General features: G+C 40.0%; 1 protein-coding gene across 1 annotated transcript; it reads right to left on the minus strand.

Annotated features, from left to right (window-relative positions):
* Window positions 1-622: 622 nt before the first annotated feature.
* LOC117477941 (histone-lysine N-methyltransferase SETDB1-B-like) lies at window positions 623-21073 on the minus strand. The gene is made up of 10 exons (XM_034124761.1): window positions 20994-21073; window positions 12087-12261; window positions 11546-11667; window positions 10967-11410; window positions 8214-8381; window positions 6177-6378; window positions 2295-2368; window positions 1076-1266; window positions 840-956; window positions 623-744 (listed from the first exon to the last, which is right to left on the minus strand). Exons 2-9 carry the CDS (start codon window positions 12254-12256, stop codon window positions 888-890), a joined length of 1440 nt encoding a protein of 479 aa, XP_033980652.1. The 5' UTR covers window positions 12257-12261; window positions 20994-21073; the 3' UTR covers window positions 623-744; window positions 840-887.
* Window positions 21074-21234: the final 161 nt, after the last annotated feature.

A 21234-nucleotide genomic window follows, 5' to 3' on the forward strand; every position in this document is an offset into this window, starting at 1 on the left:
AAAGGGCTGTATACGTCCAGGTAAAGCAGTCAAAAATATTCTAAATATAGCTCAATTTAAACTGATATTGATCTTTCAGGTGGCTAAAATGCATTTTGCTGCTGCCTCCACCCACAAAAGTATATTGCTTTGCTCCTGTGGCGGTACTCCTGTCTGCGTGCCAACCGTAATTTACTATAAGTATTATACTCACTATGGATAAGCACTTCATAAAAGCCATCTTCAAACAATTCGCATATCTCTATTATTAAAGACCTGGGTGTTATGTGTGAGCACATTTCCCTCCTTGAAAATCGAATTTCTTACCCTTTGTTACGATGTCCACTATTTTTCCCCGTTGCCATTTCATCGTCTTCCTCTTGGCCAGGATCATCATGCCCACTGCGACCTCTTTTTCTGGCAAGTTAGGACGGACCTTGGTGGTTTCAGTGGAGCAATGCGCAAAAGCCGATGATACTATTATAGGGGCTTGTTCTGAAACAGTGACAAACAAAAATGTGTAAATTAAAACCAACGAGCTAGAAGGATTTTAAGATATGAATGGCTGGTCACAGGATTTTCAGAGAAATGTCCTGGAAAAGGCCCATTTAAAATGTGTTTTTATGTAGGTGGCAGTAATTACCATTGTTGTTGCCGTTTCTGCTGGAGTTCTTTTTTTGAGTTTTCCGTTTGTTGTTTGAGAGTGAGAAATCAGAATCACTAGAATCATCGTCTTGTTCCATCAGGGTGCTGCCTTTGATGATTCTGAAGAACACAAGACATATAAATGCATGAGAGATAAAATAGGTCTCAGGATTAACTTGAATAATGATTTTATTTAGGTTAAGAAACAAATTTACCAGCAACTACAGAAGATGTATTCTTCTGCGCCAACTTATCTGATGACACTAAAGTCTTTTGATTATGCGTTCCAAGCATGAGGAGCCTCGGTAGATCCATTCCTCATGTTGATCTGTCTATGATTGATGACACACAAACTACTATGAGTCAAGCAATCTAAATACATATTGCAGGGGAGAATAAACCAAGAATACTGTTGGAAATAGTTTTAAGAAAGATGTTCACAAATACTGACCGAAACGAGAACTTTAAACAAGCTGGAGTCGACCGTCTGCACCGTACACCTCTGTATTATTCCATTTAATTCTGCATTTATGGACTGTCCAACCCGGTACTGTGTCTGGGGCGGGTAAGGCAAGGCCTTTAAATACCGCTGCATGAAGCTCTTGTGGCTGCCATCTGGAATATCGTCCAAGGGGTCCGTCACTGTCACAGGAAAAACAGACAGAATCTGTCACTCTGCTTACTGACAGAGTAGTTGTAGGTACCGTGAACAGATGTTTTGACAGGTGTCAAATTTGAAGCTCTAACTCCATAGAGCAGGGGTGTCCACACTTTTTTCACCGAGGGCCACATACAGAAAAATATACGAAGGGCTGGGCCGCTCACTAGAGGTATATTGCCTCTTAGTTTTAAGTTAGAATGTAGGTAAATTGTGGTTGATATTGATGAAAAAACACAGCTCTCCGTAGGGTTTCATTTATTGTGTTGGCAGCTCATTCCTTAAAACAGGAGGCTCAGATTGCTTATAAGAGGAAATATGAAGGGTATATTTTAAGGTTGTTATGTAAATGTGTTATTGGGCTTTTTTCTTATCAATTTGTTAGAAAATGTTTTCAACTTTAATTCACTGAATTTATTTAACAAATTAATACTGTGTTATATATTTAAACATTATATATTTAAGAAGTACAATAGCAGATGTTTAATTTGTGGGCCATAATTAATTATACTTTTTTAATTTGCTGAGGGCTGATTCAAAATGGCCCGCGGGCCGCATTTGGCCCCCGGGCCATAGTTTGGACACCCCTGCCATAGAGGGTCATCAGTTAAATGTATCATAATGCTGCTCCGTAGTTTAGCATTAAGGCAGGCTAACCTACTTGCTGATGGCAACAGATGCCAAATAAGTGGGTAAGTTGTTGAGAAATAACTGCTGCACATGCATTGTTGTCAGGAATCTTATGCAGTTATTGTTATTCGCATATTTCCAGAGGTAACATGTTTTTAACGGACAACATTTTTGGGTTAATTATTGCGTATGGCTGAATTCCATTTATCTGCTTCAGTTTCAGGGTCCTGGTGATTACCGGTACACTTGAATAGAGCAGAGTGAAAACAAATGTTCTAAACCAGAGTGAGGCAGCAAACAGCTCTCAAACTGGACTCAGATCAGACCAACTTGTGCTCGTAATCTTCAAATCTGTTGATGTGAATGAATGAGACAAACTTACATGGTCTGCACACCAGGTGAAGGCTACGTAAGTTCACATAGAGCGGCGTGTGATCATCCATAAAGACCAGGAACCTGGAAAACAAATACATGATTTTCATTTTTATTTATTCATTTATTTAACAGGGACAGTGCACATTAATGAACATTTCTGTAAATGTGCCAGAGTTAGCCAAGAGGCTATTTCTCATCTGTAGTCCCTGGACAGATTTTAAATAAGTAAATACAATACATTTAAAACATGCAACATACATTACTGGGATACTTAAATCATCATCACACAATACTTTGGCTAATGCATCCTCATGTTATCATAAGAAATATAGATTTTATCTCAATGCTTTTATCTGGTTAAATAAAGGTTTTATAAAAAATAAATAAATAAAAAATAGGGCTGTCGTGGATTGATTGTCCAAAGTAAACTGGCGATTAGTCACAAATTATTTGTACGTTTTTTATCTATTCTAAATTAACCTTATTTATTTTACATGTTTTTGATATTCTTATCAACATAGGAGTGGACAAATATGATTGCTTTATAAGTGTTTTGTCAGAACCAGAGAAGGGCAATTCAAAATCTGGCTCCAGTCCAGCAGGTGGTGACAGGGAGCCTAAGATCTGTGGTTCCACTGGAGATGTGGCTCAAAGAAGAGTGTGAGTCTCCTATTTAGGCTCCGGCTCCACGAGGACGAAAACGGGTTGAATCCGCATATTTCTCATGCGTATAGCCCTCTAAGCTCCACGAGGCCGTAAGGGAAACGTAGAAACAGACCCCGCAAACGACAACGGGTCCAAAGGTGGATAGATCTGGGAACGGAGCGCTCTGGGGGGTCCAACGGGGCCGTGGAGTCGCCTATACGGTCATTCGTTTTCATAGCCCCGCCTCTCCCCCGCAGGGTTGCTATCGTGCTCCAGTCGCTACTGACCATGCTACAGTTCTTTGTGCAACATCTACAGGAGCTCCTCCTTGAATTCAGATTATTTATCTTTATCTCGATATGGACATAAACGCGAGTGAAGTCTAATCTGACAGGACGGAGACACGCAGCTCCTGCCGCTGTGATGCAGCGGGAGCAAAACACACACTTCAAGTCAGATCATCACCCTTAGCTATTTTAATTACCTCTCAAACTAAACTAGTTATAAATATGTTCATTTTTACTGTCGGGTCACTCATTACAGGATCAGCTGCTGCATGAGACAGACACTGACGCTGTGAGAAGAGAGGAAAAAGAGACAGGCTCTGTGTATTTGATGATTATATATCATTATATCGTCGTTATTCATTTGTTTTAAAGCTCAATAAATAACAATGAAGACCTTTGACCGGCACTTTTATAATTTTGTCCGGAAGATTTAAACTTTAACACACGCTGACCGGCGAAAAACTCTGCCCGGTTCTGTCGGCCCCCACCGCGGAGAATACACAGAAGTGCAGCCATGACAACCATTCTTCTTCGCTGCTTTTGTGGAGGAAGTTGCTGCTTTTGTGGAGGAAGTTACAGCGCCACGTACAGGTTCGGCATATGTACTGCAGCTTTTCCAGCGTTTGGATGTAAACGGAGCCGTCTCGTGGAGCTTGACACAATCCGGTGTATATTGCGTGGGGACGGAAGGTTTTTTGCGGTTGCATTTGCGTTACTCCGATGCGTTTTGCCGTATTTGTCCTCGTGGAGCCGGGGCCTTAATGAGCTTGATGCAACGCACCTGGGAATGCACTCTCAGCAGAGGACAAACAATTCACTGTGAGAGAGGAGAGGAGACTCAAAGATTCGACCAAAGACGCTGCTGGTGATATATTTGTAAATGTATTTATCCGTTTGAAGACATGTTTGATTAAATGAATTATTATTTCTAGTCTTATGAGGTATTAAGCTAAAATATAAGATGCTGGAATATAATTTACTTTGTTGAGATGATTTTACTTTTGATTAAATGTTAAGTTTAATTGTAACTTGATTACATTTAAAACCATAGAGCAGAAATGAAAGTGCTTGTTTAAGTATGGCATGTTTTTCATTGAAATGTTATGCCTAAAGTGAATGAAAGTATGTTTTGTGTTAAAGGTTTTCAACCTAAATGATGCGACAGGAAGCTGAATGAAGCAAAAAGAAATCTACAATAACTCAAAGAGGAAGGATTCAAATTTGAGTTGTCCCGTGTGTCCTTTGAGTGAATCAAGCCATTTTCAAGTTTAGGCAGGAGTCAATCTAGCAAACCAAATCATAACTTGACAATAAAAAATGTCTGTTTATTCAATACAATAAACATAATTGTTTATTAAAGATAAATATTCTCCAGAATTTTCTCCAGAATAACCCCAAAGTATGCTCTAAAATTAGGCAAACTGAATCCCCACATTAAACAGATGGGCATATTGAATATAACATTGGATAGTAATACATGTAGTTTAAAACTTAACACTTGTCAAGGTTGACTAAACATCCCCTGTTTTTTTAAGCAGCTCAAATCATCATTGGATCCTTCAAACGTAAAACAGATAATCTCACACAATGTAATTGTGTCTATCCTCACATGGGGGCAACATCATAAAACAACCCCTTCTGCTAATTGGGATCAAAACAGGCTGATACAAAACAAACAAAAACAATACATAAAGTGTGCTTGTAACAGTAACTGGTACCACAGAACCAGGACTCGGCCTCTATAGTGCAGTTAGACCAGTTATGATGTCCACTCGGCTCCTTCAAAAACTATCCAGAGTGGTCTGCTTGCGAGGCGGAGGGGTGCGTCTCTGTGAATCAGCACTATGCCTGGCCAGAAAGTGATATTTTAAACTTGACCTACTCCGGTCGTTACATAATTCCGATTGACAGTAGGTACATATTACTTTGGTCTTGTCGAGAAAACCACCTGGCAGGGCTGAACATGCAGCTTTCAAACTACGGAGCGGTCCCAAGGTCACAGAACGCGCACATTAAAAAAACGAGTGGCGTTTAAAGAAGTTACGTTAACGCGTTAACTTTGACAGCCATAAAAAAATATGATAAATGCCACTTCTGTTTTTAGAGATGGTAAAGAAGATTTTTTTTTTTTTAAATGGCTGAGTTGACCTTTTCTCCAGAATTATACATACTGGTTAACAATTATATGCTGCACTCACTCCCGTCCTCTGTCAATCGACTAATTGTCCACGTTGGGTCGAATGATACAGCCCGCCAGCAGTCAGAGCTGACAAAAAATGATTTTGAGAAACTTTTTAATCTTCTACGGAGCTGTGAAAAGTCGGTTTTCATCTCAGGTCCGATGGCAACGCTGGCCCGCGGAGCAGGGCATTTCAGTAGGATCCTCAGCCTCCACACTTGGCTCCAATCCGCCTGCAGAGCTCACGATTTAGGTTTTATTGACAATTTTAATCTATTTAGCTTTTAGCTATTATGCCCCGACAATCTGGAACAAACTACCCAAATCATGCACGTCCGCAGAAACGCTTACTATTTTTAAAATCGAGACTAAAAACATATCTCTTTGCCGCTGCTTTTAATTGAGCTGCTCATATTCGAACTACAGTATGCCTTTTAAACATGTATTGTATACCTGTGGTGTTTATTTTTATTATTTTATTATCTTTGCTTTGTAATTGCCTGTTGTAAAATGCCATTATATAATGTGTTTTTACTGTATTTATTCCTAAAAAGTATTTTAATTTGTTTTGTAAAGCACTTTGAATTGTCACGTACAGAAAAGTGCTATATAAATAAACTTGCCTTGCCTTGCCTATGAAGTCATTGGGAACAAATTGAGGATCAAAGTAAAACACATTTTAACGATGGAAAAAAAAGACCTGTGATATGTGAGAAATAGTGTAGCTTAAGGGTATAAGTTTAACTTGATCCTCAAAGGTATTCCATTACACACGAACCTCATGCGGTTTTTCCTGTTTGGGAGCTCTGCCAGGATCCCGGGGCAGAACTGGCCCTCTTCAGTCTGATGCTTGACCACAACACGAGCGCCGACAATCAGCCCGTCCACTTTTGGCATGTAGTCAAAGGCCATGTGGTGGCCGGAGACGAGGCTCTTCAGCTTGCTCTCAAATTGGATCTTGTATTTAATCCGTCCATTTTCTGCGAAAAAAAGAAAGCAACAATTCTAAATACTATTTATTCTATATTACTTATTAAAAGCAAAAAACCTCTTTAGACAATGTCAGCAATCTGCAACACTAACTTGTGTCGTCTACATTTCGCCTCATCTAGGTTGTTATTGGGCTGCTCATTATGGGCCTACAACTATATCCTTACAGTAAGCATTACAACTATTTTAACATCTAAGCTGCAATTTTCAAATCATTTTTTACAAGTCAGTTGTCTACAGTTTTCACATATTCGGGACAGATTATGACCATGTGGTGCCATCAATGCCAACCGTCTGATTTTGGGGGACAACTCCGTGATAAAATAAAAATGTAACTCAATTTGATTTGTATTAGTGTGGACATGGCCTTAGTCACAGGTTATATGAGACTACTTACAAACTGTATAAAACACTATTTAGTGAAATGGAATGATACTGGTTACCTAAAAAGCCTTGAAGATTTTGCAGAAATGGCTTAATGAGCAATACCTTAGTTAATACATGTACTGGACAGGAGAATGGATAGCTTAAACTTGTATTACACTGCTCTAATACTTTTAAAAACATTGTACATGATTGAACTGTTTTAACATTTGTGGTAAATTTCCCTCTACTGACGTATTCTCTGATGGTTCTCAGGCCTGAATTTCAACAGCCACATTAATACAATTTCGAATCAGCCCGTTATAGCAATTTATGAAATGTATTCTCATTTAACCACCCTTGTATGAACTGTGCACTCTGTGAATGTTGGGACCCTGCAATGAACTCCTACCATGGTCTTGCAGTACATTTCCCCAATGAATCTGAATTTTATATCTATGAAACTGTCTTCTGTTTTCGTGTGGGATGGTTAGTTAACCTCCCTTTTTATGGAAGAGATAACACTGTGATAAGACTAAAAGTGGGCTAGCCTACCCCGTTTCTCTTCCCACCATGAGGTCTTTTACTTGGCTTTGTGTCTGTCAAATCATTTATTTTAAAATACTACTGTTGGTTATAAATCCCTGGTTGGTTAAAGGTGGGGTAGGTAATTTTGGAGAAACCAGCTCGAGTGAGCTAGAATTTGAAAATACACAGCCGGAAAAAATCTGCCACTTCCTTATAGAGCCCCTCCTCCAACACACACAAACGCGCACATGACCAATGAGGGCACGAGATAAGTTTGTGCACAGATGGAAGGCTGACAGGCAGGTATGCCATCCAGTTATTTTAGCCGGGCCGGCTAAAATGATTGGTCGTGCTTTTTACAGTACTACGGCTTCCACAGATGACATCTTTTATGGATTTTTTGTCAAAGCACTTAAGATATTCATTGCTATCGGGATGTTAAGAGCATTCCATGGAATATAACAAAAAGTGTATCTCGAGCCGGTTTCTCAAACTTACCTACCCCACCTTTAAGTGCCTAAATACATTTCTGATCTTCTGCCTCATTATGAACCATCCAGTGTGTCTGGGATGGGTCATGGCTGAAGGCTTTCTCGTTTGCCTAAGCCCTTTTATCAAATCAGATACCTATTAATTTATTACACATAACATTAACTTGTATTCTTGTCTTGTACTCCTGTATTATGATATGTTTAGCTTGTTTTATATAAAGCACTTTAATTCCTGAAATGTGCTGTACAAGTTAACCCTGCCTCTAGGAATGTTTACTACATTTAATCGATTTGTACTACATAATCACTGACAAACCAATTTTTCTGCTAGCTTAGAGACAGCTGCATGATTAAAGGCCCCGAAAAAGACAAATACCTGTCAAAATGAAGAATGTGTTGCAGTGTGTTTATTTTTGTGCCGGACAGATTCCTTTTTTTCTTACCCCTTTCTAACACCTCGAGGATTATTCCCCGATGCCAGCTCATGGACTTCCTTCTCGCCAGGACACTCATGGTAACCCTGATCCCTCCTAGTGGCGCGCTGGGAGCAGTCTCGGTAACTTGGTCAGACTTTTGGCAAGGAACAGTTACTTTGTGTTCTAGGCTTGCTCCTGTCAGTGGAAAAGAAACATAATAGGGTATATCCAAACTGATGACGGTAAATTAATTTATAGTTGCCCATATAATTTTTTTAAAAGAGAGAATAAATGTTGCATCTTATAAATTATGTCTCAATATCCACCATCTGTAAAATAGATGTTTATGGTGTGCATTATTAATTCAGGTGACTGCGAGTGGGCCAATAAGAGTTAAGTGTCACCCAATTCAATTGCAAAAAGAAGATGGATCAGCAAACTGAATAGTCATTGTTTAGGTGTTTCTTTATCTCATACTTCACTTTAAAAGTAAAATATTAGTTCCCTCTTAAAACAACCATGCCTAAGGCCCGGACACACCAGGCCGATATCGGCCGTCTTCGGTTGTCTGGCGACGAAGCGTGCCCTGTCGCCCAAAGTCAATTTGGTGTGTCCCGAACCCTCGGCCGTGACACGCCTTATTTGGCCTTTCACGGTCGACACACGGCCGATTCAACATGTTGAATCGGCCGTGTGTCGGACACAAGCTATCGGGCCAAGAAACCACTCTGATCAGCTGTTCAGCTAGCAAATGAGAAGCGAAACGGAAGTGAGGGACGTAAACAAACAATTTAAGAAGGCACAGGACAGCAGCTAAACCCCAGCAGGTGATACTTAAAGACATCAAACATAGCCCTTAAATGTCCTCTCTTACCTCCCACACATAGCAGGGACATCTCTGATATCGGCGGGAGCGTCCCCGGCTGTCCTCTGCTGAGAGCTCCGTGATTTGTTTGGTCAAGTCCGGTTTTTCATCTCATCGGTTTATTTGTCAGTATAAAGTTGCAGGATTAGTCTCAAGTACCTCAACATTGTCCTTAAGTACAGTGTCTAAGTAAATGAGATACTGTCTACTGCTGTTCATTTACCTATTGTGAGTCACCTCGGATAAAAGCATCACATGGAAATGTAAATTTAGCAAGAAGTGGCCATTATTACATACATTGCTGACTCAATAAACTACACACCCGCCAGAACACTGCGATCATCAGATGCAGGTCTATTAACTGTGATTTTATAGTATGTCTGCACTTTATGTGCTCATTTCATCATTCATGTATTTTTATATTCTAAAACATGTTTTCGATGGACGAGAGTGAAAATAGAACGCACACGCTATTTGTTGTTTGTTTATATCGGTCTGTTCTTCTTCTCTGTCTTCCGGTTGTTGCCTATTTTGAATGACGAATACACACTACCGCCGCTTGCTGGTAAGGAGAGTTATTGCCACTCACGCATGCGCAGTTCGTACGTGCTCGGCTGAAGTCTTTGCGGTGTGTTCCAGTGCGACACATGGCCAAGACGCAGGAGAACTCGCCGATGCAACTGTCGGTGTCGGCGAGTTCTCTGGTGACGGCCTGGTGTGTCTGGGCCTTAACATTAAGGCATTAAGGCCCAGTCGCACTGGAACACACCGCAAAGACTTCAGCCGAGCACGTACGAACTGCGCATGCGTGAGTGGCAATAACTCTCCTTACCAGCAAGCGGTGGTAGTGTGTATTCGTCATTCAAAATAGGCAACAACCGGAAGACAGAGAAGAAAAACAGACCGATATAAACAAACAACAAATAGCGTGTGCGTTCCATTTTCACTCTCGTCCATCGAAAACATGTTTTAGAATATAAAAATACATGAATGATGAAATGAGCACATAAAGTGCAGACATACTATAAAATCACAGTTAATAGACCTGCATCTGATGATCGCAGTGTTCTGGCGGGTGTGTAGTTTATTGAGTCAGCAATGTAGTAATGTATGTAATCTAATAATGGCCACTTCTTGCTAAATTTACATTTCCATGTGATGCTTTTATCCGAGGCGACTCACAATAGGTAAATGAACAGCAGTAGACAGTCTCATTTACTTAGACACTGTACTTAAGGACAATGTTGAGGTACTTGAGACTAATCCTGCAACTTTATACTGACAAATAAACCGATGAGATGAAAAACCAGACTTGACAAACAAATCACGGAGCTCTCAGCAGAGGACAGCCGGGGACGCTCCCGCCGATATCAGAGATGTCCCTGCTATGTGTGGGAGGTAAGAGAGGACATTTAAGGGCTATGTTTGATGTCTTTAAGTATCACCTGCTGGGGTTTAGCTGCTGTCCTGTGCCTTCTTAAATCGTTTGTTTACGTCCCTCACTTCCGTTTCGCTTCTCATTTGCTAGCTGAACAGAGTGGTTTCTTGGCCCGATAGCTTGTGTCCGACACACGGCCGATTCAACATGTTGAATCGGCCGTGTGTCGACCGTGAAAGGCCAAATAAGGCGTGTCACGGCCGAGGGTTCGGGACACACCAAATTGACTTTGGGCGACAGGGCACGCTTCATCGCCAGACAACCGAAGACGGCCGATATCGGCCTGGTGTGTATGGGCCTTTAGAGGGTCAGCCGAAAATATGTACATAAACCACAAGCTATGTAAATATGTATTTATGTTTTATGTTTTTTCCATGACAGGATCAATATGACAAGGAATTTATTAGGATTCAAAGTTATTCATTGATCGCAACGTCCTCCGACTGGTAGGGATTTTAATGTTTTAGTGTCCCTTACCTTCGGTTTTTGCTGGTGGTGTTGATGTGTTCATTACTGCACTCTTAGCGTCGGTATTGGCACTTGCTTGGGGTGTTGATATCTTCCCTTCGTTGCTCGTAGCTACGGTAATTCTGCCATGTTGTGATTTGATTCGAGAACGTTTCTGGTTCTTATGATCTCCTTTTCTTCTCCTTTTCGAAGCAGGCCTGTTACTTGAGATGGGACAATCAGAATCGGAATCGGAATCATCGGACTTCTGTTTTGGTTCCCACAGCACATCACAATCCGAGTAGCTGGAAGATTCATTTTCACTGTGGTCATCCAGAGGCGTCGGAGGACAAAATGTTTTCATCTGATTTTCAGAAAGTCTGGTCAAGACCACCACTGGTTCTTTCTTGAAAGAGGGTTTTTTGGAATTTCCTCCATAAAGTGTTGCACTGCTCTCCAGCGTTGATGATGTTCCTACAAAGTATTTAAAAAAAATCACTGGTCAAACAAACTAACTAAAATAAGCCAGTTTATTGGTGAAGCAATTCACAATTAAAAGAGACAAATCATGCATGAATATTTTCATTTAACAAACAATTTGCATCTTACCACAGCTTGTTATGTTATCGTCCTCATCACAATCAGCATTATCCTCTGAATCAGTGTCTCTATATTCCAACCCCAGCAAGGAGTATTGTTTCCTCACAATGGCTTCACGTGCCAACACAGACCTGAACACATTAACAACAAAGACAACACGAATCAAGCAAAGAACAGACATTGACTGTACTTCAAATACTCAGAAGGTATTTTTAATAAAAAAATATTATATTTTAAAACATTACTTTAGTGACTTTGCTTTGTCCCAAAAATCTGTCCAGGATAGGCAGTTTTTAGAATGGATGGATGAATTTGAAACACTCTTTATTACAACAGTTTGGAATATGAGGTCTTTCATTTTAAGAACACATTTAAATGTGTTAAAAAAAAATGTTGCTGCCTTCATATTCTGAAGTTTGTAGTTGTTTCTCCTGTCAATCCGTCCAATTCGGGCCTCAAAGATTAAAAAGGTTTCCTCTGTGGTTGATTATGTTTAAAAGGGCTTAAAAATAGGTATCAATAATAAGTAGCAATTGGTTGTAACACTCACTCGCAGAGCTTCAGGAATTCGGAAGCCCGTTTTATTTTCCGATCCAGCATAGATTGAATCAGTATGCATTTCTCCAGCATATCGGACTTGATCAGCTTGTCCACCTTTACCTTCTGTTTGATCCAATTCCGGAGCTCATCTTTGCTCAGCTCTATCTCATCCGCCTCCATTATCACTGCAACACACAAGGTCACAAATCATGAGGTGTTGTGTTGTTTATTCCAGGAAAGGCAAACAACTTCTAAGTTCAACTATTTAATAAAAGAGCAAAATATATACCGGTAGTCACTTGGCAAAGGACTCCGTCAGGTCATAGAAATCACAGGCAGCAGAGCTGTAGTCTATAACCACTATTTCCGGAAAAAGCCTTGAACCTCTTGCGCACATACATTTTATTATTCAGGGCATTGCCCGTACATTTTTGGTTGGTTGAGACTAGAAGGGGAGGACCGTGGATAGACTTTGGCCTCCCTGGTTGGTGCACAGACTTAGTCCGAGTCTCTTGGCAACACAAACTCCAATCAGCATTCGGCCGGCCGGTAAAGGTTCCCTCCCTACTCTAGTCACGCTATCCTACGTAATTTGTTTTGTTGAAGCTGCTTGCAACAGATAGTAGGAAACATCTATTATACTATGCATAGGCGTTTAGCACACACTGTTCAAGGCCAGGGTGATCTCCTCTTTTGGCGCGTTTCCACTACACGGCCTCGCTCGGCCCCGCTCGGTATGGCTGGGCCTCGTTAGGACTGGCTCACTTTATGGCGCATTTCCATTACAGTTTAGGAACTGGGGTAGTATCTATAGAAACGCAGTGTAGGCGGAGCCGTGACGTGATCTTCAGAGAACCCCAGAAAAAACAACACAGCCGTTAGCTGTTAGCACTCAGAGCTCACAGCTCCTCATATATGTTCAGAAACTAGACAAAAGTTAAACAAGTACAAACCACAGACTGCCTGTGTCATGGTGAATACAGTCGCTGCTTTATTTATGTCTGTATAGGCCGTTGTTGTGAGTGTGGACGGTCGGAGCATATACTGCGTTAGCTTAGCCAATCTCCATTTAGAAAACAAGCATTTTAAAAGGTTTTTCCCCTGCCGTCTGTCTGCAGACTTGACAAAGCATTAATTCATGGTTTTTACTAACCGGTATCAGTATGTTGTTTGTTCGGCATCATTTTGAAACGTGTATTACAATTAAATCACGGTCAAATATGTCCATCTTGTTGTAGTTGTAGCCCCCTTGCCAGGGATGCTCTCTCTAGTTTAGCATACTCGGCCCGACTCAGCCTCGTTGTCTCTGGCCCTAGACCCGCGATTTTATGAGGCCAGAAAAACTGTGAATTAGGACCCGCCGGCCGGTACTAGGCCAAGTGGAAACGCAACCAAAGACGGGCCGCTGACGTCACAGCCCTCTTAAACCGTGCTCCGCGCTGTAGTGGAAACGCGCCATTTGTCTCTACAGTATCTACACCTTAGTATTTGAAACATTTCTAATGCAAGCTAAAACTTTCTTCTATGACTATACCCTTCGTTTCATATCCAACCCATCAGAACTTGGTATTGGTTGATTGTGTTTTTTATCCTGTAGTCATAGCAACATCTCATGAGCACAATAAGCATATAATGTAATAATAAGAATCAACCTTGTAATGTTATATACAAATAGACTCCACAAAAGCTTAAGTGTCCAGCAGGGGAGTTTTCTCTAAAACATAAGATTGAAATAATGATATTTTGAAGATTGACAAGAATGACTCCAAAAGGATGGACATCACCAGCTCTTGTTCAAAGTGATATGCCAAGTTGTGCTCTAGTTTTGGCATTTACTGTACACGAGCAGCTGATGTGATAAGGACAAGAGCCAGCAACACATAATACTGTTGAATGGTCAGAGAGAATCGCTGGCAAGGGGGCTACAACACTGCGGTCAAGCCAGCCTCCACTTCGGAAAACACAGTCAAGCCAGCATCCGCGTTTTGCGGTGCGCGAATATCCTATGCATTACGGTAGCGGTCTGGAGAAACTGCATTCAAAATAAAAGTGCTTACTCGGTCAATAACAATTATACCAAACATATTAAAATATGTACTATATAGGCCTAATGTGATCAATAATAATGTAAGACAAACTACGTATAACTACCACATTATAACTGACTGAATGTAAAACTTAAAGAGTTTCAAAATAAAAGACCTTTGAAGTCTCATATGAGCTATCATCCCTCTGTTTTTAGATGAGAATAAAACAAACACTGTCAAGTATCAAATACTTATTTCACTTCAGGGTGATAGCAGGACACCCCATCTAGTCACTCAGGGAGAATCAGGACAATCTGATTTAGAGTTTCAAAATAAAAGACCTTTGAAGTCTCATATATGAGCTATCACCCCGAAAAAAAATTGGAAAAAATATAGTGTAAAATAGAAGAGAAATAAAGGTTAAAGCAAAAATATCCATATTCACTGTAAAATAAGAGTATCTACATCTAAATGCACACTATAGAACAGACAATACATTTTAAATTCTCAAAAGTATGCACTGCATGTACGATGTAAGTACAATGTAGCCGACGGATCAAACAATGTATGGTGCTGGGAGTTATCTGCTGGCCAGGGATGACAAGTTGTAGAGGGTTATTGCTTTAGAAATATTTTTCTTTATGTAGTTATGTACACATGACAAAAAACCTTCGAATCTTTTAATTTTTGAAAAAAATGTGGGTGTGGAGTCCCTCAAGTTCCTAGAATGCACTATCTTCCATGAGCTGAAACTGACATAAAATGCATATTAATGAGTGCCAAGCATAGACTGTTTTTCCTAAGCCACTCCGCCTTATTTCCTATACCATTAGGTATATTTTTAGGGGCACTGATATATGTTAACTTCCTATTCTTAAATACACTTGCAACAAATATATGTGTTTTTGATACACTACACCAGGGGTACTCAAACTTTTTTATTAAAGGTCCAGTTGTGAACTTTATACAAGGTCACTGGTCCGGATCAATGCCAGTAAAGTTACACCGTTACAAGGTGTGTATTTTGTATTTTGTAAATTGTGTAACTTGCTGCTGTTTAATACCATCAAACTATGTGCAATATATACCTTATATCCTGTATCCTGATTCTCCCTGTGTGACTAGATGGGGTGTCCTGCTATCACCCTGAAGTGAAATAAGTCTTTGATACTGGACAGTTTTTGTTTTACTGTTATGTAAAAACAGAGGGATGATAGCTCATATATGAGACTTCAAAGATCTTTTATTTTGAAACTGTACATCAGATTGTCCTGATTTTATCTGAGTGACTAGATGGGGTGTCCTACTATCACGCTGAAGTGATATTATTATTTGATACTGGACAGTCTTTGTTTTATTCTCATCTAAAAACAGAGGGATGATAGCTCGTATATGAGACTTCAAAGATCTTTTATTTTGAAACTGTACATCAGATTGTCCTGATTTTATCTGAGTGACTAGATGGGGTGTCCTGCTATCACCCTGAAGTTAAATAAGTATTTGATACTGGACAGTTTTTGTTTTACTGTTATGTAAAAACAGAGGGATGATAGCTCATATGAGACTTCAACAGTATTTTATTTTGAAACTCTACATCAGATTGTCCTGATTCTCCTTGAGTGACTATATGGGGTGTCCTGCTATCACCCTGAAGTGAAATAAGTATTTCAGGGTTCCTGCAGGTTTCGCCAACTCAAATTTAAGACTTTTTAAGACCTTTTTAAGACCACTTCGAATAGAATTTAAGACCTATTTCACGGCAAGAAAGTATGAAGGAAAATTGCTATGAAAGAAGAAATACGTCCCATAATTACTTACAAATCAAATGTATTCATGTTCAACATAAGAACAATGACTGAACATAACAGCATAACAGTACAGAACTGTGTTAGCCAAAAAGTGTGTGTGTGTCTCTGTGTGCGCTTGTGTGTGTGTTAGGGCTGTGCAATTAATCGTATTTTAATCGCAATTACGATTTTGACCTGCCACAATTACAAAAACAACATAATCGAAAAAAACTATTATTTAGCTTTGCTAGGTTGTGACAGTGCACTACGACATATTTGATCTAATTAATTTTAGTCTAATTTATTTTTATTTATCATATTTATATATGTTTAGTAGCTTGTGGAAGTGCGCTCCAAAATATTTGTTGATCTTGTTTATTGGTATTTATTATTTTGATATTATTTATTTAAATATATCATTTATTTAATTAATTTTTGTATTGGTTTTTCAGTTGAATTATACGTTCAGGGTAATCAACAGTTAAAAAGATACTGTTCAAATTATTATTTGTTTTAAAGTTCAATAAATGGATGTTTTCAAAGTCAATGAATAATGTTATTTAATAATCGTGATATCAATTATTGACCAAAATAATCGTGATTATGATTTTTGCCATAATCGAGCAGCCTGTGTGTGTGTGTGTGTGTGTGTGTGTGAGAGAGAGAGTGAGTAACAAGAGCTATATTCAGAGCTCTGCTGCCTTGGCTGCAATCTTTCATCGTTGCTGTTGTATGATTGGTGTTTAACTACGGTATTTAGCGTATACACTACAGCATGGGTCGGCAACAGGCGGCCCGCGGGCCATTGTTGGCCCGCCAGCAATAATATTTGGCCCGTAATTTTGAGAATAAAAAATAAAAAAATATTTTGAGATTTTTTTTTTTTTTTTTTTTTTACAACATCGGACCGACAGTCGCACATATAGGCTATAATGTCCGAATAGAGAATCTACCTACACCTGAATAATGCTTATTGTACTTGTATCTATGTTGAGAATGAATGACATACAGCACAGGCACAATCAGGCAGCGGGGTGCACTGACGTCAATTAAAGTACTTATTTAAAGGACACCTATCATGCTATATTTAAATGATATATTGTAGGGCCATACCTATATAAGGTGTATTTATATGTTTCTGTTTTCAAAATACCAAACAGATCATGCATTTTAGCCATGCCTCATTTCACTCTATTTGCTGTTCTCCAGCCCTGTTTTTGCAGGGGGCTGATTCTGTGAGCTGCAGCTGACCACGCCCCCCTGCAGGAGAGGGGAGCCGCTCTGATCAAGTCAGAAGAGGGGGAGAAAAAGAGATCTCCGTCCTCCGTGTTTTATTCTTATATTATTATATAGAGTCGTTATTCATTTGTTTTAAAGCTCAATAAATAACAAAGACCTTTGACCGGCACTTTTCTAATTTTGTCCGGAAGATTTAAACTTTAACGGACATCTTGACCGGCGAAAGAAAACCTAACTGAAACTCTGCCGCACGGTCGTTCCTTGGAAGAGGCGGAGAGGTGGGTGTTTGTCATCTGCTGGTGGACTAACCGGAGAGAATTACAGTGCTTGCCTCTGGGAGGGAGAACAAAAGCCACAGCGGAGAATAAACAGAAGGGTAACCATGGCAACCATGCGCGGGAAGTCTTCTTCGCTGCTTTTGTGGCAGACTACAGCGCCACTTACAGGCCTGGCATATGTACTACAGCGTCTCCAGCGCTTTCGAGCGGCAATGGCCGGCCGTGGCCCAACCCCACATTCCCCTGATAGGTGGAGAGTTGGCCCAATAGCCGTAGCGCCACCGTCCTGACGTCAGGACAGTGTTCAAATCTGGATCAGTTTTTATCAGATCCGTTGCAGCCCCTTTTTTAGAGATTTGGGTATGGAGGAAAATAGAGAGGGTTGTGTTTTCTGACACTTGGTGAGTTCCCTGGAACACCGGGGACACATATTCATGTATAAAAGACGTACAAAAGTGCATTTTGCATGATAGGTCCCCTTTAACTATTAAATACATTGAGCTGAGTAAAATACTTGGTTACTGATTAATTTAGGTTATAATATATTAAATAAATTGCAAAGCAAAACATGCTGTAATTTATTTATTTTGTATTTTTTAAAGGTTTTCAACCTGAAAGAATCCTAATGTGTCCTTGAAAAGTTGAAATAAAGAAGATAAAGAATAAAATAAAGAAGGATTCCAGTTGTCCATGCGTCCTCTGTTGCCCCTCAAGCCTCTCAAATGTGGGCAAACACTCAAATAAATGCCAAAAACCCAGAGAACTTGACAATACTTATCAGAATAAAAGTATGTTAAATAACACTGCTACCTAGTTAATAACTCACTCAGTGGAGGCTCGTCCATTGAGGAAAGGGAGGACCATCCTCCCTAAAATTTCAGAAACAAATTAACTTTGAAGAGAACAATAAATGCACCTCAATTTAAAAGATAAGTCTGTTAAAATACAGATAATAGCCCTGACTTTTAACATGGGACTGAAATGGGGCTAGAGACGACGAGCCTCCCTTTGGGCGGGTCTATCCAGAGGCTCTGGATTGGGCGCCTATATCATCAGTGAACCAATCAGCGGATCTGACTGCGCATCAGAGTGTTGATGGGGAGGGTTATCAGCGATATCAGAGCTTTTTCTGAACCGGGGAACAGGGGCGCTGCGCCCTCTTACCAAAATCAATTCCTTGAATTAGGCTTTGATTATGTTCTGGCCCGCCATCTTGTGGCTCAGCAAAAAATTGGCCCACGGCCAAACTTACTTGCCTACCCCTGCACTACAGCACCTCCGCTTTTAGGGTTGACGTAGACCCAAACGTCGCCCGGAGGTCCAACGGTGTTGTTGCGGGAGCTGCTGCACTAGCTAACGCTGCACTAGCTAACGCTACATTAGCCAAACAAACGCTAATTTCTTTTGCAAAGGGTGCAGCAGGCTTCAAACACGTTCCCCTCCACTGGTTTCAACCAAGCACTAAATTCGATGTTTTCCAACCAAATACGGTAGAACTTACACTTCCCCATATTTATTTGTAAGTAGATTCGAAGAGACATGAGTTTCTGACTGCCGCTAGCTGAAGCTTGGTTGCTAGGTTACTAGCTGGGTGTTCTCCGTTAAGGGGCCGGGGGAAACAAAGTTAGTGATTACTGGTTCCATGTTGATTTATTTCAATACAAATTGTTGGGGGGAACTGAAAGGCTATTACCGTTACTTTGCAGCCCGGACATTTCCCCCAAAACACATTTTAGACGCGATCGCAACACAGAAGTACCTTTCAAATCCCATCATTTTTAAGACCTTCTAAATCATATTTAAGACCTTTCTTATTTTTTTGGTCATATTTAAGACCTTTTTAAGGCCTTAAATTCAGATGATCAAATTTAAGACTTTTTAAGACTCCGCGGGAACCCTGTATTTGATACTGGAGGGTTTTTGTTTTATTCTTATCTAAAAACAGAGGGATGATAGCTCATATATGAGACTTCAAAGGTCTTTTATTTTGAAACTCTTTAAGTTTTACATTCAGTCAGTTATAATGTGGTAGTTATACATAGTTTGTCTTACATTATTATTGATCACATTAGGCCTATATAGTACATATTTCAATATGTTTGCTAAAATTGTTATTGACCGAGTAAGCACTTTTATTTTGAAGGCAGTTTTTCCAGACCGCTACCGTAATGCATAGGATATTCGCGCACCGCAAAACAATGCGGATGCTGGCTTGACTGTGTTTTCCGAAGTGGAGGCTGGCTTGACCGCAGTGCTACAACTACAACAAAATGAACATATTTTACCGTGATTTAATTGTAATACACGTTTCAAAATGATGCCGAAGTAACAACATACTGATACCGGTCTGCAGACAAGACGGCAGGCGAAAAACCTTTTAAAATGCGTGTTTTCTGAATGGAGATCGAATCGATCAGGCTAAGCTAACTTTGTATATGCTCCGTCCACACACACAACAACGGCCTACAGACATAAATACACCAGCGACTGTATTCGCCATGACACAGACAGTCTGTGGTTTGTACTTGTTTAACTTTTGTCTAGTTTCTGAACAGATAGGAGCTCTGAGTGCTAACAGCTAACGGCTGATGTTTTGGTTTTGTGGTTCGCATTGAAGATGACGTCAAGGCAGTTTTACGCAGCGCTGCTCCGCCCGCCGAACAGCCGATCGCTCTGCCTACACTGCGTTACTATAATTACTAATACTAAGGTATATAGTACTAATAAGTAACTTAACTAATGGAAACGCAGCATAAAGTGAGCCTGGCCTACCAAGGCCTAACCAGCCCTGAACCATACCGTACTAAGCCGTGCTAGGTCCTGCAGTGGAAAAGCGCCATAATACAGGTGTTGCTTATCTGATGCTGTGGAAAGAGCTGACACGGATTACATCCTCCGTCAGAGATAACATAATTTTCATGTTCACATTTATGCTTTTCAGGGCTGTTGAGCTGCATTGAGGATTCAGTTGACACATAATTAAATACAACTATTTTGAAGAATGTTTCTTCATGTTAAACTGTTCAGAAAACACTATTTTCAGCCTCTCCAATATGGAGACTTCCCTATGGTGTCTGTTTTATATCATATTAAACAGAATATTGTTTGGTTTTGGACTGACAAAACAAGACATTAACACACATCTCCTTGGACTTGAGCATTTTTACTATTGTCTGACATTTTCTAGAGGTACAAATGTATCTAGAAAATGAAAATATGATATACATGTTGGCAGGAAATGGTGCTGAAAGGTGGGGGTTGTATTGGTACAAAACAGCTCCCTTTGTTTCCTGTCTTTAGTAAAAACAACATTTATCATTTAAAATACCTGGCGTTAAAGTCTGCATACATATCATTGCTTTAGTAGAAACAAGATAAATACAATTCTAATATAAGAAAAACTGATTTTTCAGATTGTTTTTAGCCGTTGCTAATGCTAAAGATACAGACTCCATGATAACAAAGCCTACGACACATCCGCCCAACTCATCGGTTAGTCCTCGACCGTGAAGCCTTTTCTCTTGTAAAGGTTTAGCAAATAAGTTTGTAGATGCTTTAAAAAAATAAATCCCACACCGTAGCTTACCTCTTTGTGGAATTGTGGGAAAACGACAGCACGATATCTTCTTCGGTTTATACTGCTGGCTGCACCAGGCCGGAAGCTCACTGCTGCTCCCGGTGGTCGTACTGACAAACAGCTCTGCATACTGTTAAATATACATCATTTGCAGTGGTGGACGAAGTACTCAGAACTTTGACTTGGGTAAAAGTAGTAATACCACAGAAAAATACCCACAAATTCAAAATGTTACTTAAGTAAAAGTACA

Source organism: Trematomus bernacchii, unplaced genomic scaffold, assembly GCF_902827165.1.
Source record: "Trematomus bernacchii unplaced genomic scaffold, fTreBer1.1, whole genome shotgun sequence".
Lineage (NCBI taxonomy): Eukaryota > Metazoa > Chordata > Actinopteri > Perciformes > Nototheniidae > Trematomus > Trematomus bernacchii.